Consider the following 24,807-nt stretch of genomic DNA (forward strand, 5'->3'; position numbering starts at 1 on the left):
TGGATAGATTTTGACGATAGCTGACGATTTAAACTCAAACAAACGTCGTAGCTTCTTCGAGTCAAAAGTTATACTAATTGGAAATCTCGAAACGCAGCAAAATGACCTCAAAATGGCGGCGCTTCCCCCTCCACAGCGTGCGATGCGTCACAGTCCTCACTTAGCGTAACGAATTATTTGATCCTTTAGCTATCCAGTGGTGTAGTTAGATTTTGGATAAAGATGATATATATGTAGCTGCAACACCAAACTGTATCCCCCGATTTTATCATCATTCGTTTTTTGAATTGCCTCCCACTATGGAAACAATTTTAAAGACGCATTCACGTCAAAAAAGCAAGTACAGAATAAGAAAATTACAGCAACTTAGCTAAACAATATTACACAGTGATTGTTTTAGAATGATTATTTTAAACCGTAGTGCTACAATAATGTTTTGCCTCTCCATTATAACCTGACATACCTCATACTCAGAAGTGACAGGAATTGTTTCCAATTAGGCTATATTTTATCCCGGGTTTTCACATTTACTGTATGTATTTCACACAAACTTAAAATGTGTGTTTCATGTATCAAACTAATAAAAACAGTCAGATAAATACCAAGATATATAATGTTCAGTATCACTTTCTCAAACAAACTCATTACTTCAAATTTAATGTGTTAAAGTTGGAGTTCTAAAAGTCTACTATACCCTGAGATTTTTAGAGTGGCAATCAATTTTCTTTTGAAATTCAATTACAATGAAAAAATACTCATTAAAAAATTGATAAAGTGGTTATACTGGACTCACCCCATCACAGTATCCTGGCTGCCCTGAGTAACTTGTCTCAGATGTTACATCTCTGAAACGCAGTACCAATGGGTATCCTGCCACTAATGTTCAGTCAACCTGACCTCATGTGGTTGTTAGTGTTAGTAAACAAATAACATTAAAACTTTTCATGTGAAAGTTAGGAAGTGGGTACCACTGGTAGCTACTACTTTTGAGAAATCTACATGTCACAGATTGACAGATATTAATGTTATTTATTATTTCCATGTAATTTTAGGTTGACATACTTTTTAATTTTATAATATTCATTATATACAAGTTTGTAAATGAAGGGAAAACATATAAAATATGTTTTCACAGGTGTAATAGTCCTGTTATAAGAAACATGTTTGCCAATCGGTTGCTTAGCATAAAATTAATAGCTTTCAATATTTAATTTTTCTAAAATCTTCCATAAAATTGTATTTTTAATGGCACCCAACGCATATTTTATACATCTATGATGTTTCTTATAAGGAAAAAAAATATTATATATACCTTAAATATAATAACGTTTCAACCAAGTTCCACTGATTTCCTAATCTCTGCACACATTTTCGTGTCAATAGGCAAAATAGTTTTAAAACTAAATTACAGTTATAAATACAGATTGGATTAATAATGATTATATCACTGATTTTCAAACAATACATTTATTCTCATGATCTCCAAAATTTAAAAATTGGCATACAATTACGCAATAAATAATTACACACCAGAATTTTTTAAAAAATATTATGACAATGATGTTACTTGACTAGACTACAAGTAAAACAGTGATTCACGCACATAACGCATAAAGTAATAAAGTAATACTACTTAATGAGCTATAAGATACATATCAGGCTTGACAGGAAAGCGAAATTTAATGACACTTCAATTGCTTCCTGAAGGAAGTCTTCCATATTAACTTCATTTGGATTGGTAGGGGTAACTAACGAGAGTAATCATCCATTAAATCAGTAAGTTTTTCTTGTCAACCGAAAACTTGTTGAATGTTGTAGTCTGCGCACCGCATCTCGCAAGCAGGAAACGAAACGTGTAAACCTAATTTCCTAGGCGCGCGCGATCTTCGGGGCTAACTTCCCCCCTCTTCGGAGTTGCGGTTTTGGTTCGAGGTCGTTAGTCCGCCTTTCGCCAGATCGGATACGTGTTCCGCGCCGACGCTCGACGCCATGTTCGAGGCGCTGGAGAAACTTCCCCCACCCTTTTTCACGCGCCTTACGGCCATTTGCACCAAAAGGGGCATCCTTCTTTTCACAGACGAGAGAGCACACCGCCCGATCGTGCATCTTCGGTTTTTTTTTTTTTTTCATTGTAAATAAATATGGCGGTGTTGATAAAAGGATACTAATGGTCAATTAGGTTATGTTAGCTACATTATAAATACTTTAAAACATTGTGGACGGTTGATTTGTTTAGGATTTCTACATTAAAGATACGGAAAAAAACCATGAACTTCGGGGAACTTCGGGTTTTGGCTCTCTCGTCTGTGAAAAGAAGGCTTCCCACACCAAAAGAGTTCAGGCGTGATCTCGATCATCGACCGACCACATTTTTCTGTCGCGCCGCTGAGTTGTGGGCGCTCAGCAAAGATCTCTGGCAACAGCAATGACCGCGGGTTGACACAGCGCCAGCAGATATTCCCGCCATTTCCACGGACTTTATGCACGTAAACATATTCACTCATAGATATTAGAGTATTATTTTTTAATAATTTCAGATAACATCTAACACAAATATCCAAAATTGTACTTATTCCAGTGATATAACCTCTTTTCGCGTTTTTTTAGATGTATGAAACGCTTGTTATTTTAGTTCAATGTTTAAATATTTTATTTCGTCATGATTACTTTCCTTTTTAAATAAAATCGTTCTCTTTAAGTCAAAAACTATTCATGTTTCCAAATGTTTAGTTTTGATTAACTTTTAAATACCAGTATGCGTTTTTAAGTTTTTATAAAAATACATAATATAAGGCAGCGACTATGTGTGCTGCTATCTCGCGGCAATCGCATCAACCTTTTGTTCGCCAAGTCACAATCGATTGTAGCGGCGACTCATGTCGTTCCAGTATTGCGTAGAAATGCACCTAACATTTATTTGACACTGCTGCTACCTGTTGTCGCAGATTGAAAACGTATGAACTTTATAGTTCGCGCTAGCTAAGATCTTGTAGTCCCAGTATGAGCTGGCACAACGTTTAGAAGAATGATCCACTGATGATTCTTACATTCTTAGGCTAAGATCATTGCATCGCAGATCGAAGAGTGGAATGTTGTAACTGGCCACTATTCCCACTCCTTCCCTACAATTTTTTATGTGTAAAATCTTAGCATACGGCATTTTGGAATGGAACAGAAGTCGCATAGAACGGAAATGTGTAGCTATGGTGCTGCCATCTGTGACTGATGTTGCGCACCAAAGTTCACAAAGCCAACAATTATTAACTGTAATGAGTTTTAACAAGATGGGCAGTAATTTAATACAATTCCTTTTCGAAAACCAGGTCCAAAGCCAGAATTTAGTTGGGTTTTTTTTTTCGAATATTTTTTTTTGCATTTATTGAATTGATATTTTTCTTAATATAATTTCTGTCTGCAAATGGAATGATTATATAGTCGACGTACCAGCTCCGGCAGCGAATTCTAGCGGTGGTTGCAGAAACAACGTGTGATTCCCGTTCAGAAATTTAACTGAAACCACAGGTTTGCGTATATTTATCACGCTCGGCATTATTTTAAAAAATTCTACGTGAAACTTCGTGTCCGAGGTTTGTATTATAAGTGTATTTGCAACACGAGAACACGTGAATTTGTTTGTTACCGATATTAGATGTTACACATTACTGTCGAGTACTGTAAGACAATTTCACAATATTTTTTTTTTTTTCAATTTGGGCACATCAACTCATCTAAATATAAAAAATATACAAGAGCACACCAAAACCCTCCCCCCTTCCCAATCATCTTACAGGCACGTGTATGCTGGGAGTGCTGGGAGCGAAACAACTGTCATTTCGGGCTCCTGACGCGCGAATCGCAATATGTAGTGCGACGAGCGCGGCGCGATGGACGCGACGAGAATAAATTAATTTCCCAACCAATCACGGCTGAAACATCTGTGACGTCATCGTGACATAAATTCGCGGTCACGACGGACTTTCCTATTAAAAATTTATAATTTTTTTTCCTGTGTGAATTTCTTCGTGGGCACTAATTTTGTGAAATTCGCGTCAGAATTTTGTTTACGGAAAAATTTTTTAACTGGTAATATATTTAAATTTTTTTTTACTAAATCTCTGTGTGGAATCTTTTAAATGTATTCAAGCTCAATGTACGAATAAGTATTAAATTTTATTTAAATATAATCCTCTCAAACATATTGATGGCTATGATATGTTTGGTGCTTAGATAATGACCAAAGGCATTTCAAAATTTTGTCATGTGTACTACTATAATTATCACGTGTACCGTAGTGTATATGTATGGTATATTTTTTTTTCGCTTAAAAATTTAAATAAGGGGGAGCAACTGAATTATAAAATTCTAATAGATATCATCGCAATGAATATTTAGATGTAAAATTAATAAACAACACTAGCTAAAGCAAATAAACAATATGAACATAAAACCGTGAGACATCATAAAAGTAAATATTCAAAACACCCACAATAATAGATTGTGTATATATAATATATATATATATATATATATATATAGTGTGTGTGTGTGTGTGTGTGTGTGTGTGTGTGTGTGTGTGTGTATACACACACACGTTTATTCTTGTTTGTCGCTCGGGTAAAAACAGAGTTCCCACAACAACGTACGCCCTCGCGCGTGATCGAAGTTTATCATTGGACTGAGCCCGCTCAAACTTTCCTATTTGATCCTTTTTTTTAAATCATAATAATCCAATATAGCAAATTGAATGCTCTTCGATCTTTACGAATTACAGTCACGTTATTTTATATGTGAGATTCGTATTAGTATCATTTTAATTGTTTTAAATATAAATATGTAATAAAATCCTAATGTTTAAAAGTTTGAATTTTTTTTCAAAGAAATATATGAATAAAACATGTAGGTACGAATAAAAAATACATAAATTGCGTTTCCATAGCCAACATAAAACGCCTGCACTTTTATAATAAAATCATGACCACACATTTCTGAGCCCTTACTTATGACCTGCAGATAGGTTTTTTTTTCAGTGTGCGGCGAGTATGCATACATCCAGTTCATCGTAATTACTTATTTAAATAAGCAGGTGGTAGTATAGACCCTATTCATTTAAAAACTTCATTCAGCGCTCTCCAACCAGGCATTCTAATCCGGCATCATCGAGATGCTGACGTTCCATTATTTGATCAGTGTGGAATAGAGTGCTCGTGACCTTGGCCTTCAGACATTTCCAAAAAGTGCCGCACGTTCGCAGTTTTTTGCCCCAGAGAAACATAAACCATTTTTTAAAAATTAAATCGTACTTTATATGAACTTTTCTGTGGTGTTCCGGCAAATAATTTTGTGACGTCCGATAACCCAGCTATGGTCCCAAAAGTGCTTTATTTAAGAGTGAGGGATGAGAAATCCAAATGGTTGAATGTTCGAGATTGATCCATCGTAAAATATCAGTGCAGAGTTTTCTGTGGTTAGTTGCACTGTCAAAATTTTCCAACCTCAAATTCACAAAGGGCGCTGGGTACAAATGATGCCCGGAATTTCGTAAATTTAACCGTTATCTTCGTAAATTTTTCGGGTATCGAGTTCACATGCTCTTGAGCATGAATCCACAAGAATAATCTTAGTTCATCAGCAAAACTTCAAAAACTTGTTATAGACTCCTGCAAGAACGCTCGTTATTTCTTCCGTGTGTGTGTGTTTTTTTTTTTCCCCCTCTATTTATAAAGGAAAAAGATCTCGGAATTTTAAATACGGCGTTGTTTATACGAAGATTCTGTTATCGGAAACCAAAAGAACTGTTCGTTTATTTTTTGAGGCGAATTTTTCGTTGAAACGTCCTTAAAGTTACTGTCGTTTCTGACAGTGTAGGTCGATAAAGAGCCATTCTGCTGTGCGTGGCAAAAAAACAAAAAAAAAACAATCGGAATGTTACAATTACTGGGCTATCAACCTTCGATAAGGGGCGCGTATTTCTCTTCTAAGCGGCTGTCGGGCGCTCTTGCTTAGTCTTATCAGAAATCATCCTTATCGCAGTAACTGCGGTCCTGTAAGGGACGAATATCCCGCGCGCCAGGAATGAACTATGTACTGCCCTCGCTGTTTCAGGCAGCAACGGGGTGGAAAGTCTTGGCAGCTCTCTCAGTCCGAGATGGGGCGAAAAACTTCACGGCCAGATCGCGCCAAAAGGGGTGGGGGGTGGGATTATATATTTATTATTTTATGCGAACTGCGTTTGTAGCGCCCTAACCGAGCACGCTCGCGCACGTATAGAATAATTCACAAAAGTTATTTAGAGCAAATACAATTTTTGATGACAGGATAAGTATCTTACATGGAATAATTCGAGAAAAAAAACAGACGGACACTTCAGTCTAATTTTTCTCCGTGCCATTAATTATATTTCAAAATAAGTTTTGAGATAATGGTTTATATATTTTTTCTTCCTACAAACAGCTGCAGTAGTTATGGAGTCATGTGACATACAATAAATAACTAATGGACCTAAAAGGGGCTTAAATTTCTTAAAACAGTCGAATCTGAAGCCGCCCAGGTCATGACCTTGACCATCTGGATAATGTAATGAGCGCCATATTGGATTCTGACGTCACAACCGCCATTATGTTTTGCTAAAACCTCCCGCTGTTTTGTTTTCTTGAACTGTACCCCATTTAGATTCCGCCATCTTTGATTATAACATCACGCCTGCCATTTAGTATTCCCCATTTTCAATTATGATGTATAGTATTGAAAATTCGTAATTATTTTCAACATAAATAGTAAAAACATTTTAAAGTATAAAAACATGATTTCATTTCAATTTTAATAAAATATTTATTAGTGGACCTTGGAGTCTTCGGGTTGTACCCGCTGAAAGAAAAAATAAATAATCCTTCTTCCATGGACGCTACCAGCAGACAAACCCCTCACCACTAATAGTAAGGAATAAAAATATATGTTATGCCAATCAGTATGACGTTATGACGGCCATATTGGATCTGCCATATTGTTTTCGTCTGATAAAATATGCTACCGCCATATTGGTTTATGTTTTACCCGCTAGAGTACAGTAATGCCATATCACCAGATCGTCAACTGCTTACTATCCGCTATCTTGGCTATCATATTGAAAATGTGTAATTAGAAACCTAGATATTCGAAAAAAATATTCTAAAAATCATTTTAAAAAAATCACTTATTAATTTAACGATTTATTATATCGATTTCAGACCTTGGTTCATATCTTGGCCGATACATAAAAAAAGTTATTTTAGCTAAAATAACTATTTATAATTTATTTAAATAAAATCACTTCAATATAATGTTTCTCCATAAAAATTATAGGTTTCAGGTGCAAGAAATGAAACAAAACAAAAAAAACTGACATTAAAGACACCACAGAATCAAATAACAACTAAGACATTCACAGTGATTTACATGTGGAATGAATGAGATTATAAAGAGCTAACACATCATAATACATTATTTGACCAAGTGGTGGAATAATAACCGCTAAAGGAAACAAACAGTTAAAATTTGCAGGACAATGGCCTTTTAAAGAAATTTTTGGATGGCCTGGAGGAAAGATCAACACACGCAAACATTTCGTTTTTATCTGATACACTAACGCGAGAGAAGTGATGAGCGTAAGTGGTTGCAGTCACTAGCATACCTGTGGAGTGCGAGTTGGTAGCCAGGATGAGTAACTCAGCAGCCGCTAGAAGCAAGCATAAGGGCTGTACCATGCTCCTGCAACACACAAACCACGCACATATGGTCAGTTATGTCATTAATGTAAGTTAAGTATAAGCAATTTAATATTCCCATGGAATTTACGCATTGGTTTCCATTTTTAATGCTATGGTTCAAGTTAGTTTTTCATGACTCCAGTCTTGTGGCCCTTGTTGAAAAGTGAAGAAGTTGTTGAAGTACGTTACTTTAAAGTTATTGTATCTTCCGCGGCAATGTGGTTATTTTTTGAGGAAATATCTGTACGACATGGCCAAACAAGCTTAATGCCAAAATTGGAAATGTTTTGCTTTGTTGTTAATTACCTATATCTTAAAAGTTTGTTTTCCATCAAACCATAAGTTTGTGATTCGCTCGAAAAAAAAATTTATAAAGCATTTAGCGGGAGAATCACAAGATCATAATACCAAAGCTTTAGTTGAACTTGGAAAACATTCCCAATTCCAGATATAATACAGAATGTCCGTAAAGTAATAACCCTATTTCAACTCTTACCATTGATCCTATTAAATTTTATAAGTGGGACATTCTTTAATGGACATGCTGTACTATGAACCTGTGGCATGTTGGAATAAATCAATCATTAAGTTCCTTCTTGCCAGTCCACTCAAATGTATAGACCGGAAAAATTCGCGGATACATTTCGCGTTATGCTAGAATCCAAACCTTCATATTTCTTCTGTAATTAGCTCACAGTTTATCGGAAGGACTTTGAGCCAGTGAAAAACATTCAACCGAAGAAGTATAGAATCGGAAGCACCCCAGTTGCCAGGTCTCACAAGTCAGTAGCCAATGAACATGTGGCATTTTCCCGAATATGTAGTGGATCGTGGAGTATATCCTAGAGGTCATTGAAACCACGAATTTTTCTAGGCTCTACTCATATGGAGTTTGTTGCAAAACGCATTGTCGTTGAAAAGAGCTGCTCGTTTACTCTCACTGCAATGTTTCCCAAATGTTGCTCGGCGATAAGGTACCTATGTCAGCTGAGGCATGTTGTTGTTCGGGCGCAGCAACGGGAAGGGAAGGCAAGGGAAGCAAGGCCTTCCCGGAGACTCATCTGCGAGCAACACTGGCTGCGAACAACACTGCCTGCGAGCAACACTGCCTGCGAGCAACACTGCCTGCGAACACACACGTCTGCAACCAGATACAGCGCGAGACAAGAACTGCCAAGCGCTTTCTCTGTCTACGCGTGTGTAAAGAAAGACGAGAAAACTAGGAGTTGTGGCGCACTGATGCACGGAATCAACGAAAAAGGAAATTAACCTTTTCAGGACTCATTGAACGAGGTCCCTGGCCTACCACAAACAAGAGGAACGTGACAACGTCTAATAAATCGATGAACACCGGCTGCACGCACGAAAAATTGTCCCGTAACGCACGTTGTCCCGTTACGCTGTGTCCCGTTACGCTCATTGTACGCTTGCGCCGCATCTATCTTTCTTCCACTCGATTGAAAAAACCATCGATTTCTGACTTTTTCGAGGCACATTAAACTTGACACACTCCCATTCATTTCCTACTTTTCCTATCATCGTCCTATCCTTAACAGAATAACACAGATTGGAAGAAGTTATATAGCAAACATGTATAAAAGTTGTAGTTAAAATAATCTCTTCGTTAAAGTAATAAACATATTTGAATTAATGAGTGCAAATAAAAGTAAATTTATCAATTAAATTGTAGATTTCATTTCCCTCCTTCTTTGTATCCATACAAAATAGTGATAATTCAATAAAAATGATTCAATTTTATTCATAAAAGTATGCAATCATTTCATCAATGTTTTGTTATGACGTTGTCACGTTAAAGTATCGTCCTTAAACCGACTTTACTTTTTTTTTGCTAACAAACACGACAGGAAGGGGGAAAAAACACTTCGTCGTAATTTAACGTGCACGCTATAGCCGGTGGTGTCAGCTGTAATGTATAATATTACGCTAGCCCATGAGACATGATCTTATTATTAAATCGAAGACCAAGATTGTTGAGTGGTCGGGGCCCTCACCTCAAACAAGGATTCCTTCGCATGTGGGAAACGTGGCTGACGTTGCCACGAGTGGGTGGGTTTTTTCCGTGTTCTCCCATTTGCTCCACCAATAAATTCCTTCAACGATCCATGCTCATATCATCACCACTCATCGTCTCTCAACCCTCTACAAACAAAAAAATTTGGTTGTCTGTAAAGTCGGTTTACGGACGATAGTTTAACGTGACAACGTCATAACAAAACATTGATGAAATGATTGGATACTTTTATGAATAAAATTGAATCATTTTTATTGAATTGAAGTGGATGCCACTTCAAACCTCGCGCCGCCGACAGCCTCCGTTCCTTTCCCCCTCCCACACTGCCGCCACCTTCCCCTTCCTTCCTCCCCTTTGCCGATTACCGTGACGTCACTGGGATTATAAATTGGTGGGCCCCCTGTGGCCTCGGGTCTGTTCCGGTCCGGAGGTTTCGCGACATGGTTTTGGTATGTATGCTCAAGCAGTCGTAACTTTAAATTAGTGTGAAGTGGCCATGCTCTTGTTGTTTAGGTAGCTTAAATTCTCCTGAGGTTAGGGTTTTATATTCTAAATCCTATTTCGGCCGCCACTTTTAGAAAATTTGGTTTTGGTTTCCTGTGTCTGCTTCGTTTGCCTTGATGTTAATTTTCTGTTTGATGCATGACTGCTGCGCGATACCCGAACCATGGCGCGACACCCCCAGAATTAATATTCACATTCTTATTGTTGCCTTAAGAGGAATGGAAAGGTACAATATTTTGGGAATCCTGGAATCGAAGATCAAGGATAAAATCTGAACTACTCATCATATTTCTTTGCGGTTAGTTTTGCCAACTAGATAATTTAATTACAGAGGGTTGTGTGTACAGCAGTGGCCACAATAATGCCTAGTTTTTTTAGAAAAAAAATTAAATAACTTTATGCAGAAATAAAGGGTATTAGCCACAAAATTAAAAATTATACCAAAATGTAATTTTTATATTGTGTAATATAATATTATCTAGAACTCTAATATAATCAAAGTGAAAAAAAAAACACTTGATCGCTGAATTTTAAATGAATTTTAACCAATTAAAACCTGCCATGCAACATTTAGGTAAGGAAGGACACACTTGTTGAGCAATTACGTAAAATTCTGTATTATAGAGCTCTAGATAATATTGTATTACACCATTCAAAAATTATATTTTGGTATAATTTATAATTTTGTGGCTAATACCCCTTATTTCTGCATAAAGTTATTTAATTTTTTTTCTAAAAAACTATGCATTATTGTGGTCACTGCTGTACACACAACCCTCTGTAATTAAATTATCTAGTTGGCAAAACAAACCGCAAAGAAATATGATGAGTAGTTCAGATTTTATCCTTAATATTCGATTCCAGCATTCCCAAGATATTTTACCTTTCCATTCCCCTTAAGTATCGATTACATTGACTGGCCCTGCTTGTACAAGAATGTACGTTTTATTCATTGTTGTTGGCCGTAAATAGTTGCTCTATTTTATCACTTGGCTATGGTCATTGGATCGGACAGACCATGAACACGAGCACCCTGAATCTCCTCGCGAGGAGCAGTTAGTTTGACACACTCGATTCTGTGTCATAAATTGTGTTTTTATTAGTTAGTTTGTTAAATTTTGCTTTGTAAAGTAATGTAGGGGTCTCGTTAGGCGTTAACCTCTTGATATATATTTGTATACGTTGCTTATGGCTTGATATTGTTTTCACGAGCGGGATTATATATGAACTTTTATATTTATTGCAATACTATGCGAATATTTGTCATAACTATGTGTCGAATAGTAGTCTCGAATACGATGACTTGTACCTCTAAATGCATCATAAATGTGAAAGGTTAATGCAATTTCATATTGATTATAAACAATAAATTGTATAATTATTTTTGTATATTTGGTTGTGTTTTACGTTTCCATCCCTTGTTCACTAAAATTTCACAACATGTTTTACTTTCTGCCATGGCCCATTTATCTGGGATTTATTCAAATTTATTAATTGTATAATTTTGTTTGTAGCCTCCCTAAGGCTGCAGAATTATCACTATTTTGTATGGATACAAAGAAGGAGGGAAATGAAATCTACAATTTAATTGATGAATTTACTTTTATTTGCACTCATTAATTCAAATATGTTTATTAAAACGAATGGGAGTGTTTCAAGTTTAATGTGCCTCGAAGAAGTCAAATCGATATTTGTTCCAATCGATTGGAAGAGAGACAGATGCGGCGCAAGCGTACAATGAGCGTAACGGGACACAGCGCACCGGGACAATGTGCGTTACGGGAAACTTTTTCGTGCGTGCAGCCGGCGTTCATCGATTTATTAGACGTTGTCACGTCAATAAACTACGGCTATAATATTCACGTGTGAACTTATGACAGGATATGTTGTGGACGGCTTTCTAAACAAAAATTCATGTTCTCTCTGTAAATGTAACTATTCTGTTACTTACTGTCGTTGACTGCGTTTTCCGGGTGCCTAAACAAAATGGGGAAGAGTATATATATATATATATATATATCCCTATCTCTATCTCTCTCTCCACAGTGCTCGCAGTCGGTATTTAATGTAATTGGCCGGGCGCAGAGCTGTCGCGTCTCGTTCGGATAATTTTCTGGAACGCGCGCAGAGAGAGAGAAGGCAAAATAAAGTCCCATGGAACGATAAACCATTCCGCGTTAACATAATTCCCGCAAGCGCGCAGTGAAGTCAAAGCGCTACGGCGCGTGCGCACTCGGCGAGGCAGTCGCTCTCCGGATTGGTCCGCTGGATCCCGGGGTTGAAGACGGAACGACTGTTTCAGAGCACGTGGCACAAATCACGGAGTTGTGAAATTTCAGGAGACGGCGTGCCGTAGCTTCAGTTGAAGTCACTTCCCTCCCTCGCCATCCCCTTATCGGTAGAGACCTGAAAAATTCGCGGGTCAATTTCATGTTATGCTAAAATTCAAATAATTATACCTTAGTGCGTCTTCTGCCATTGGTTCACTGTTAATCTGGAGGACTGAGGGCCAATTAGAGACCCTAACTCATAGAAGTGTCGAATCACAGGCCACCCAGTCGAGATGACTCACAAGTCAGCAGCCAATGAACAGTACAGTTGGAATTTGCCCGAGTGTGTAGAGGATATTGGAGTCTATCCTGAAGTTCATTGAACCCGCGAATTTTTCCGGTCTCTACTTATCGGTAACGCAAAAAAAAAAAAAACATTACGGAAGCTGAGCTTGATGGTTCGCGAGTATAAAACTGTTTTCATCCCCTGCTTTATTTCAAGTTTATTTTTAAGCGAGGGGTTTCTTGGTCGGCAACGCACCGGGCTGCGATGCGGGAGTTCTGGGTTCGAATCCCAGGTCAGACACGGCTGTAATTTGTGTTGTCTTAAACGTTTCATTGGCGTTTACCCGTGGCAACAACAACAACTACTATATCAATCACGATTACACAGCGACTCGGGGTAACATTAGAAAAAAATACAACATTAATGGTGGGAGATTATTGGCTCACTGGTGACTGACAAACTTCATATTCTTCCACTCATAATTTAAAAAAAGGGGGGGGGGAGGTTTATATGTAAAGTCGGTTTACGGACGATAATTTTACGCGATAATTTCATAAGAAAACATTGATTAAAAATTGCATACTTTTTAAATTTTCAAATATTATTTACAGTTTTTGCAAATTTAATATAAATAATTTGTTTAAATATAATCACGAACAATTAGTTTAAAAGCCCGCCTTAACCTGTTTGATATTATAGAATATTTTCTCGCACGGTGGTTGGCCGGTTCTTGCACGCTAGGCTCAGGCGGAACGTGACAATGAGTCATTCTTTTCCGTGCGTGGAGCCGGCGTTCATCGATTTATAATACGTTATCACGTCAATAGTAATGAATGTGGCAAGACACTGGACTAACATTTCAAAGGTTACAGGTCCTTATCCCCGACCTGCTACCCTGATTTTGTTTTCCACGTTTTGTTTCTCCGAACAAAGTCACTCCAAGCCAAAGTTATTTTGGCCGGAGTCCGCAGCGTTGTTTTCGCTGGATGTTTGTTTCGGCCGCTTCACTCAGGGTGGACAGTGCAGGTATCTCGAGAATACACTAAGTAAATTATCTAAACCGAACATGATCCAGAAGAAATCACCGAGCATAAACTAGACAAACGGCTCCGGTTCAACCGCACAGTGCGACGAGATACCACAGGTGTCTGCGCCCTGAGTTGCCGATGAGACTTTTCGAGATGTTAAAAACCGAGATGTGTGTTACTCCAGCTGTTCTAATGTGTCCGGGTCATGCCCAGATCACACTATCTCCCCCACCGCGAGCAGCCGAGGTCTCTGACGAGGCTGCAGACTGACAGCTGAAGAGAGATTCTAGTGCGCCTGGGTCGGAGGCTACACCCTCCCCCCCTCCCCCACTCGGCTGGAGCGCAGGAGAGGGGAAGCCTTCATTTTCCAGTCGAGAGAGCCAAAACCCGAAGTTCCCCGAAGTTCATGCTTTTTTTCCCGTATCTGTAATGTAGCTATCCTAACCAAATCAACCGTCCACAATGTTTTTAAAGTATTTATAATGTAGCTAACCTAACCTAATTGACCATTAGTATCCTTTTATCAACACCGCCATATTTATTTACAATGACCAAAAAAAAAACCGAAGATGCACGAACGGGCGTTTGGCTCTCTCGTCTGTGAAAAGAAGGCTTCCCGCAGGGGAGCGCAAGGTCTCAGCAGCGGCTGAAGACAGCGTCACACGGCGACCCTGAACTGCTGCGCATTGTGTTTCGGCGAAGAAATGCGGCGTTCTTACTGCTCAAGCTGAAGGGGGGTAAGGTGATGACTATGCTCGGTTGCCCTGGACTGGTCATGGCTGAAACTCTAACACCTTCCTTATCAAAAAAAAGGGGGGGGGGGGGAGTAATCCCTTGACAGCTCTGTGATAATATTACTTGTTCTGGAATGTATAAAAAAAATTGATCCGTAAGCCGACTCCCAAACTACCCTAAATAGGGCGCTCATTTGGGAGGACAGGTTGAGGGTGTCGATCATAGGTTGGAAGACAGATGCTCCCAAGGTTGAAATTTTATTTTCTGAGCAATAAATTCAATTTAAGTACTGTTTTTTTTAAACGTTAAAGAGTGTCAGTTTTTTAAACGATTAAAGATGTAAACGTTGACTAGCCCGAGCAGACACCGCTGTTATTACTGCCGACACTGCTAACCTGCTGGCCAGTGTTCCTCAATCAGAATCACCGTTTTCTATCTGGTTTGATACCACCCGGTGACTTCAGTGTTGTCGGCGGAAAAATGGAAACACGTGGCACGGCGATAACGAGGTAAGACCGTGAGCGAGGGGAAGATTTGCCGAATGCATGGTGTCCGTCGTGCAATTTTGTCTTAAATTTGACAGCTATCAAAATTGGTACTAGTGGTCTGCCTGGACTTATTGGCAATGTTGTTGTGTCAACAGTGTCTGTAAACAGCTTCACGTGGTTTTTTGAATGTTCGTGAATGAACACCACGAGTAGCTTTGCGAGCGTCAGTTTGGTAAATGGGCACTACTGGTGCCGCTTTTGATCGACGCTCAAAATTTCCGAGGTGAGGTCTGCGTGAGCCAGACTATAGCTCGGGGTGTTTGAAATTCAGCACGTGGAGTTGGGCGGGCAGCCTTCCGTAATGGCATCCGAGTCGTTGTCCGGAACGTGGCGGGCCCAAACCCTCACCCCTCACCCCCTCACCCCTCACAACCCTTACCCGTGAGGGCTCTGAGCGGCTCTTCTGCGGCTAACAGCCAGTCTCTCCCCCCCCCCCCACCCCCGGGCATAACACTGAGAGCACCTTCGCCAACTGCCAAGCACCAAGCACACTCCAAGTTCACCTTTGAGGTTTGCATACTCGGCTGCTATAAGGAACTTGCTAACTTGCTCTAACACTCCCCCCTCCCACCACTACCAACCACACCACTACCCTTTCCAAGCCATCCTTCGTACCATTACCCTCACACCGGCATTAATGACGGGAAAAAAATTACTCATAATCGATTCATAAAATGTTCCAACTTGCAGTATAACTAAACAGCAAATTAAAACGTGTTCATGCAGCGAGGATTCCATGCGAAAAAAAATGTTTCGATACACATCTCTGCGTAACTTTGCGTGGACTTTATAATAGTTCATTCAATGAATCCATACGGATCAAATGTTTTCGAGGGATTTCTGTAACCTTGCATGAACGTTGCAGTAGTTCGTTCAATGAATCCATATGGATATTGCGTTACAATAGTTCCTTTAATGGATCTATATGGAACAAATGGATGGTCTTGTGGTAGTAACAAGTCATTTTTCAAAGATCAGTATCAGTGCAATCCTGACTTTTTACTCAGTTTATTGATAAAAAAAAATTCTGTCTTTGTTGTAATTTGAGAAATTTTATTTGAATAAGCTGAAACGACTTGTTCCCTTTTACCGCCAGACCGTCCAGATGTTTGAAGAAACACATCACCGTGTGGACGCAGGACGCTGCAGTGTATCATGAACACGGAACATGGCGAGCTGTGTCGGCCAGAGATTACAGATAGTTACAGATGGAGCATAAACACAGTTTGCAGGTATCTCTGCTGAAGCCAGGGGACGTAAGGGGGAAGCAGGTCGCCGCCATATTGTGACATGAAGAAAATCGCATTTTCTCATAAGTGATGTATTTATGGTGGTGGAAAAGTGCGTGAATATTAAACAAATAAAGACTGTTGACTCAAGAAAAATGATTGTGTACAAGAGTATGTAGTAAACTGCATTTCTATATACTGTGTAAACAAATGGCCGCCATCTTCTCACGTGAGCAAACTGGCCACAGTGCTCAGAGCTCATGCTCCATCTGTAACTCTCTCTGACCTCTGGTGTCGGCCCGCCGGGAGCGCGCGGCAACTCGCGCCGGTCAGCGGCCAAGGGTCGAAGGGCTGCCGTGGGGGAGGAGGGGGGATGGTGGTTCACGCACCGACCACGAGGGCTCGCCGGCGACAGCTGCGCCCCACCCTGGTCCCTGGTCCCTGGTCCCTGGTCCCTGGTCCCTGGGCCCTGGTCCCTGGGCCCTGGTCCCTGGTCCCTGGTCCCTGGGCCCTGGGCCCTGGTCCCTGGTCGTCCCTCGCTGGTCGCAGGCGCGCCCAGTTCGTTAGTCTGAGTGGCGATATCCCCCCGAGGGGCCGCCCTTATTTACCGACGCTCCGGTCAACGTAAAATATTATCCATCAAATTCCAAACCCTTATTCATTTATATAAAGTAAATATATTTCACTCGAATTCAAATATATCACACTTTCTTGAGATAGACCAGCTAAACCATCGTTGAAATTTAAATTTCAGGTTGGCTTAAAAACGTGTTTATTCTTCAAATATTCTGGGCGAGATCCCCCGTACAACCCCTTTCTCTGCGGACTAGTCCATAACCGCCAGTCCCACCGTTAGGGCCCTTCTCCAACTTTCACCCCTCCTCAAAATCCATTATCATAATCACATTATAACCAAGCAAAAATTAGTACATACATGACTTTTGTATGTCCGTGCGATTGTTTTGTAAAAAAATATTTTTTTTTCATTTGTTTCTGCTGCTGTATTCAGTGTGAATTTAGGTTTTAAACTTCAGTACTCTTGAAATTTTGGACTCCCCCATTTAACTGGGAGGTATTCCGTACTACCCCCTCCCGTTCCCTTTTTTTTTTTTTTTTTCTTTTCTTGATTTGAAGTTTGTTCTGCCCATGGTCACAAGATGAGATCTGCGCTGGCTCTTCCGTCTGTACCAACATCAGAGAATCATTCACGTTCGAAGCCGATGCATTAATCCTTCTTAGGCGAAACGTCTTTTCGTCCGTTAGGATAAGTCAAGGCGATGACTTCAGAGCGTAACGAAAAGCGCAACGCTCAAAGAGGGAGAAGGAGAACATATTTAGCTCCCCACTCATCTCTCTCGGGCAAGCGTTAGTGAAGTGACTCTACAGCGCTTCACTTTTCGTTACGCTGTAAGCAACGAAGATTTTCTCTTTGAATATTCAATTCAAATTGGGGGATTTATATAGACATTCCTAATAGAGCTAGTGTGTCTTTTTAATGTTTTATTGTGTACTGTATAGATAAGTTTCATCGTTCAAGTAAGTAATTGAATATTTAATTTTATCGTTCAAGTTGATTATTGAATTACGAAGTTTTCACTTTTAACGCGCGTGGTGGCCACACATCCATTTTTTTTTACTCGTGTTGGTTAAAAGGGGAAAAAAAAAGTTTCTCCTCAAACTGACGATTCTTTGAAAAAAAAATAAAAATCTCTTATTCAAGAATTCGGCAGGGGATGTCATTATCTACGGCACTTGCCTCAACAATGAGAGTTCTCTTCCCCGCAGGTAATTACCATATTCACTCTCTAAGCGGACCCTTTCCCCGCCATTCGATTCTCGATAACGGCTGCCCCGTAACTTACCGTCTCCCGCATTAGGGTCTAAAAAAAAAAAAAAAAGCCGTTAAGCCCCACAGATCCCGAGGGAACACCTCGGGAATTATTACTCTTGTGCCGGGATAGCCCCAGCTAAAAACGGAGCAGGAAGGAAGGGAATTCTACCCCTTTCATGAAGATGGTACCACAAAATAATAAACTATTACAAAAGGTAGAACATCATTTATTTAAATATAAATATACATTAACAATAGTTTGTGAGTATTGGTTACAACTTTTCTAACTACAGCTCCTCACTTTTTTTTTCACTTCGGAAGGAGCCGTTTTCAACCCCCCCCCCCCCTTCCCCCCCTTTTTTTTCATGATTATTCCTTTGACACCACGTAGTTTGAAACAGTTTTTACTCGCCGAAGCTTATTTGTGGCTTATAAATGTGTAATTAATTCATTTGTTTTGTAAGCTGCCTTTTTTTTCTGATACCAAATGCAATGGCGCCATTTTTTTATTTTTTTTTAAAATAATATTTACTCCTTTTTTTCAACTTTAGAGGTGATATTTCGGAGAACGTTAAATAAGAGAAACTTGTTTAAGGTCTGTTACTGATACTGTGTTGGTTAATATCGACATAGCTGACATTGTTAGCTATTGTTTCGTTCCAAATCGACCTGGAATCTCGTGTATCCGCTGCTGGCTGTCGCTGAGTGCCGTTAGCGGTTCGTTCCGCCCGATCGTGCTGTAGCTCGCGAGGTTGTTATCGTCGCTTGTTCTTGCGGCCGGGCGATAAAGCGACGGCGACAGTAACCCCCAGAGCTGCGCGAGCATGTTTACAGCTCCTGCGAGGGGGGGGGGGGGGCCTTCCGTCCTTCCCTTCCCTCCTAGACCAACTCCAAAACAACCCTTATTCTCTCGATGACGACACTTCCCGCCAGGCGATAACAACCGACACATGCGTCAGCCTGGTCCCATTCAACTGCGCCGGCTCCACCGGCCACTGTCGCGCCGATGTGGTTCCATTCAAGACGAACATTTCCTTCGACACGGGGTACCAGGAGTTGCCATCTTACCCCTCTCCCCTGATCCTTCCCCTCCTTAAATTATTAAATCCCCTCCCCAAATAGATGCACAAAGGTGGTCCGGGGGTCCTAACCATGGCCCCCACAAGGGGGGGGGGGGGGCAGGGTGGACCCCTGAGTCCAGGGCCTGAGACCAGCCATGTTTCCTTTTAAATGTTTAACTATCATAATTTTCTTTTACAAACTAGAAAACACATATTGAATATTTTTTTTATCCAATTAAATATTAGACGATTCTACACACCTACAGCTAAATTTTATTTTTCTGTAACTATTTTAATTTTTATCTCAGTGTGTGAAATACTTATACACACTAGCTGTGGTTATTTTAAAGTTAAATAATTTTATAAATAAAGCTTAGTTTGGACTTACAAAATAGTAACCATAATTATATCCTGTATATTACGGTTAAATAAAATTCTAAAAAGAGTGTAGGTAAGAAATAACCATGCAATTATAATGAAGCACGTGACTGTAAAATTGGGGAAGGGGGATGTTTGTCTCCGATCCTGGGTCCAGGGCCCGTAATCGAATGTGGGGGGGAGGGGGGGCATGGTCCTAACCCAGGACGATTTTGAAAATAAGTTTATCATAATCGTGTTTTAATGCAAATATAAGAGAAATGTTGCACATTCGGTGCAATTAATGTCAACTGACAAACTTTCTTTTTTTCTTAATCCACAAGTGTTCTGCCTTTCACTTTAAGATCATACACAGCCTTATGCAATGGGGTCCCGATAATGCGAACTTTGGTAATCCGCAAAAAAACAGCTTGATGCGAAACCGGAAGTAACGACTGTGGGAAAGGGTGCCGATGCTAAGAACAGACTTGTTCATTGAGTTTTTCCACCAGGCAGCATCTCTCCAAGGTCAAGCACTAAGACGTATCGTCAGAACAACTTGCACTCCTGCACTTCGCAGCGTTCCGCTCTCGCATCGCTCATGTCGTCCAGATATGTGGTTGTGTTCGAACAGACCTTATCAAATTAACTGTGTAATCACACGACATCTACATAGGTAATTAAAAAGGTAAATGTTCATTCAAAAACTTACATCTCCGTAAGTTCCTCACCGATTGCTTTGAAATTTCTCCCCCAACGTTGTATTCGAATAAACGCACGTTTTCATATACCTATGTCACACCTGTGGCAGGTTACGAGATAGATAAAATATAGATAAGTAAAAATATATAAAAAAATTAATATTTTCGTGTTCGTCTAATATTTTATAAAGATAAAAATATAGCTAGGAAGATAAAGACATTGAGAGATAGAGATTTATAGAGGGTATATAGAGATAGAAAGAGGGAGATATACAGACTATAGAGATATAGAGCGAATGATATATTTAGATGTAGATATATACTGATATGGAGATAGACTGAGATGTAGATAGAAACATAGATACCTAGAGAGATCGAGTTATATGGAGAGATATGGATAGAGATATATGTAGAGATATAGATGGTTTGTATACGTGTACCTACTTCAAACAATCTACAAAAAAAACAATTGAAACAGGCATATAAACGAATGCCGGCCATTACCTGGTAATAAATATTTACGTATCCCGCGTTATTATGTAATTTAAGTTTATTTCAAGAATTATTTCTCTCTTAGTCCGAAAAGGGTGTGGTCCCAATCAGTTCGGATTATCGGGCCTCCACTGTACTTGACCCTGGCGTGATGGCGCGGGGTTTCGTAAAGCTTGTAAAGCCACGCTGCTTTCAAGGGGATATACACGTGCCGCCGGCTTCTGCTCTCTTCAGGAGGAACGATCTTGCTGAAGAAAACGGGAAGCCTTCTTTTCACAGACGAGAGAGCCAAAACCCGAAGTTCATGCTCGCTTTATTTTTATCCGTATCTTTAATGTTGCTATCCTAACCAAATGAACCGTCCACAGTGTTTAAAAGTATTTATAATGTAGCTAACCTAACCTAACTGACCATTAGTATCCTTTTATCAACACATTTACAATGAACCAAAAAAAAACCGAAGATGCACGATCGGGCGTTTGGCTCTCTCGCCTGTGAAAAGGTTTCCCGAAGAAAACGGTGGGAAAGGGGGGAGGGTAAATAAGAGGCTTTATTTTCACGATATTTTAAAAATCGAACACTCGTACAATATAATCGATAGGTAGGAGCCGAAATATTCCATCTTCGTTTTGGACAGCTTTCGGACCACAGCAATTTTCTATTTTTAAGTTTTCCAATTTGGCTGAATTGTATATGTAATTCAATTTAATATCTAAAGTTAATACTCTCTTGGAAATTACAGTGAATTTACGGACTTTCAGACAAAGAACTCACCTCGAATTGACGAAGAGAACATTTTAAGTTCAAACAGCCGAACATTCGTAGAAACTAGGCCGTGTTTCGACCTCCGAGTTCTGTTTTTAGGGTAAGCATACTCGTAGAAGAAACAAGTGTGTTTTTGCACGAGTCTTAATAAGTTTTTGAAAGTTTTGCTAGTACATCAAAATTATTTTCGTGGATTCATGTTCAAAGTCAATGAACCTCTTACCCGTAAATTTAAAAAGATAACCGTACATTTATGAATATCCCTGAATGATTAGTAACAAGAGTTCGTAATTGTAAGGTGGCAACTTGTAACAGTTTAGTGAGTGGTGCTACAAGTAGTTTTTCCTGTGAAGTCATTCGTATGAAGTATTAATTTTTTTTTTTGGGAAACACAATCGACACAATGCTATGGACTTTGAAATTCCCTTAATGTGTTTGTTATCTCTGCCTTAACAATGCCAATATTCAGTATCAAAAGTTAGACAATTTTCATGGCATAAAAACTGTCGAAGCCATTGTGGCGTCTGTCGGTTCTTATATCTGTTTCTTATTCTGATCCTTGGTTGGCCCGCATTTCGTCCGATGATGGCTCTCAGCCAATGAGGAGCTCTCGACGAAATAAAGTATCAAATCACGGTCAACACATTTGAGACACGTCGCAAGTCAATAGCCAATAAAAAAGTGACGACTTCTGAGCAAGTATGCGGAGGACTGGGTAGTATATTCTAGAAATCATTGAACCGACAACTTTTCTAGTTCCAGTGTTATTTCTCGTTCGGAATTTTTCGTTACCTCGTTTTATTTTCCATGAAACAAAAATGATCTGTACAGGATATATCTTCATCATGCATGGATGCACGGAGCTCAGCTACCTTAATTTTAAATGTATTCCAGTTAAATTAAAAAAATATTCCAAGATAGATATTATGCTGTATGGGTTCTGAATTCAGACAGCAAGTAATAATCTAAACACATAATCTACATGTATCGATGTTTTAAATCCCGATAATGTTAATATCCTGCCGAATTATAATATTACTACATCGCGCGTTTTCTAAATGGTTTCATAAGGCCAAGTTTAAATGCTTATAGTTGCGTAAAATTGAACTTGGTTCGTTTTCAGCGCACAATGGAATTATACGGCCGCTACCATCAAGTCCAAAACCTGCCCGCAGCAAGATGTAATACTGTCCACCGTTACCAAGGTTAGATCTTACACTTCTCTGGCGAGTGATGAAAGGATCACTGATATTTAAAATTGTTTTTTGTATTTACATTTATCTCTAGTGAATTGTTCCAAGTAATAACATTATTTTTTTTTCAAAGCAGGAATTACCCGAGTATTTAAAATATCTCGACAATTTATTGCTACGATATGAGTGTAAAATATAAACAGCTGTCTAGTTCCACCAAAATGGCACCCTGCTGTTCTCTCACTGGTTGTTGTGCCATGCGTTCGTAACAGGAATAAAATATATTCATCCCCCCCCCCCCCCTTCAAATTGAACTACACGACCCCTCTAACTTGCGCGATACCATTCTGTGTGCTGTTGTAAATCAGTAGGTTCGAAAACATGGCGGTAAAAAAACTTGTGCACATGACCTACTGTTCCTGTTTATATTATTTCTTTCAGTCACGAGTGCAGCAGCTTTAGGTTTCTCATAGTTCGCCATTTGTATTCAGGAAATAAAATCCCTTTACGACGAACGAATGACAAGTTGTAGTATTTCTCAAGAAAGCGAATGTACTTATTTGCCTTTTTTTTATCATTTACCCGCAGTTGAGACTCTGATTTAACTTTATTATCAAGAGGCATGGTTTCCAAATGAGTTTTCTCTGACAGACATTAAGTCTACGTTCTTTGCAAGTAGTGAAAGACGAATAATATCAAGGTAGTGTTTACGACTCTTTCTTTTGAAAAGTGCTCCGTCCTGCGTCGATCTATCCCTTTACTTCGCTTTTTAAAAATAAAACGCACATTGACGCGTCAACAATCCCTCTTTCTTTCTCTCCACCTGACTTTTTTTTTTCCATTTCTCTCTCTTTCGGCGTCTTTTTGTTGCCACCGGCGTCCCTTCGGAGATCGTAAAGTATATTCACCCCATCAGCGCGCGTGTCTCCGGCATTCATGACTGAATTCTTCATGAAGTATGTCCCCCGAGCCTGAAGTACGTGCCGAGGCTCATGAATGTTTCATGTGGAAGGACAGAAGTGAATCTGCTGGGCCTCGCCTTCGAGTTCCTGCCTGCCGGGCCGACAGACATGTCCTGTGTTTTACAAACTGTCGCTCAGCAATAGCGTTCGTAACACTGCAAGAAAGATGTTGTAATTTTCAACAACAGGTGGCTATGGCTTTTTGTTTTTGCATACACTAGGCGCAATATAACTCCGAGCTTGAGCTACGTCACACATGAGGAGTGTTGAATGCAACACGTGTGGGGGGTCGGGTGGATGAGGAGGGGGTATAAGCAGATACGGCGACCTTGCACAGCAGGTAGAGAAAAGCAGAAAACATTGACCACTTACCACTGACGTTCCAAACACTACCTCAGTTCTTCAACGCCACTGACTGTTCCATCCGAAGAGTCTGATGTGTAAACGTCACTGCTGTCACTGTTTGCATCACCTAACTCCACAATCGCTTTATCAATTTCAATGTCAAAACGCACATCCTTATCCCAGTATTCGTTCTCGAGTGTCTTGGCGTGATTGCAAATCGGTATCCAATCTTCTGGACCCATTCGGTTAAATATTTCCTCGCAAAGTTTATTTACATTTGCCAAATTGCAAGTAACATTTCTTGAAGCGACTTCTCCTTTAACTTTAGCCCATATGCTTTCTATCGGAGTCAAATCCGGATGATAAGGGGGCAGACGAAGTAATGTGTGGCCACTATTTACCAATAGTCTGTCTGCCGAGTACTGCACTTGCGAAGGTTTGTGCTTCATTATGAGGTTATACAAGTTTGGTTTGAGCATGTCGCTAGTAAAGGAAATATTCTCCTTACTTAACCACTGCTGCATTTCCAATTTTGTCCAGCTGGAGGTAGGCGTTTTATTTATTTTTACATTGTGATAGGGAGTATTATCTATCACAACAACACTGTTTGGTGGAAGATTTTGTATTAATTGTTCGGTGAGCCATTTTTAATATTGTTTGTACAGTCGTGCGAGACACACCCGTCGCATTAGCTGTTCTCAGCTGTGCTTTCTCTAGTGAAATGGA

At 39.6% G+C, this 24,807-nt stretch overlaps 2 protein-coding genes across 3 annotated transcripts in view; one reads left to right on the forward strand and one right to left on the reverse strand.

The window, feature by feature from the left end:
* Positions 1-24,807, forward strand: part of LOC134542162 (cyclin-Q) — a 142,184-nt gene that overhangs the window by 74,962 nt on the left and 42,415 nt on the right. The window lies entirely within an intron of this gene.
* The window catches only part of LOC134542160 (hemicentin-2-like), an 83,908-nt gene that overhangs the window by 38,582 nt on the left and 20,519 nt on the right, over positions 1-24,807 (reverse strand). Inside the window, exon 2 of the mRNA XM_063386181.1 lies at positions 7,667-7,743. Within this exon, the coding sequence (XP_063242251.1) occupies positions 7,667-7,739 (73 nt within the window). The 5' untranslated portion in view covers positions 7,740-7,743. The remainder of the gene's footprint in view (positions 1-7,666; positions 7,744-24,807) is intronic.

Source organism: Bacillus rossius, assembly GCF_032445375.1.
Source record: "Bacillus rossius redtenbacheri isolate Brsri chromosome 4 unlocalized genomic scaffold, Brsri_v3 Brsri_v3_scf4_2, whole genome shotgun sequence".
Classification (NCBI taxonomy): domain Eukaryota; kingdom Metazoa; phylum Arthropoda; class Insecta; order Phasmatodea; family Bacillidae; genus Bacillus; species Bacillus rossius.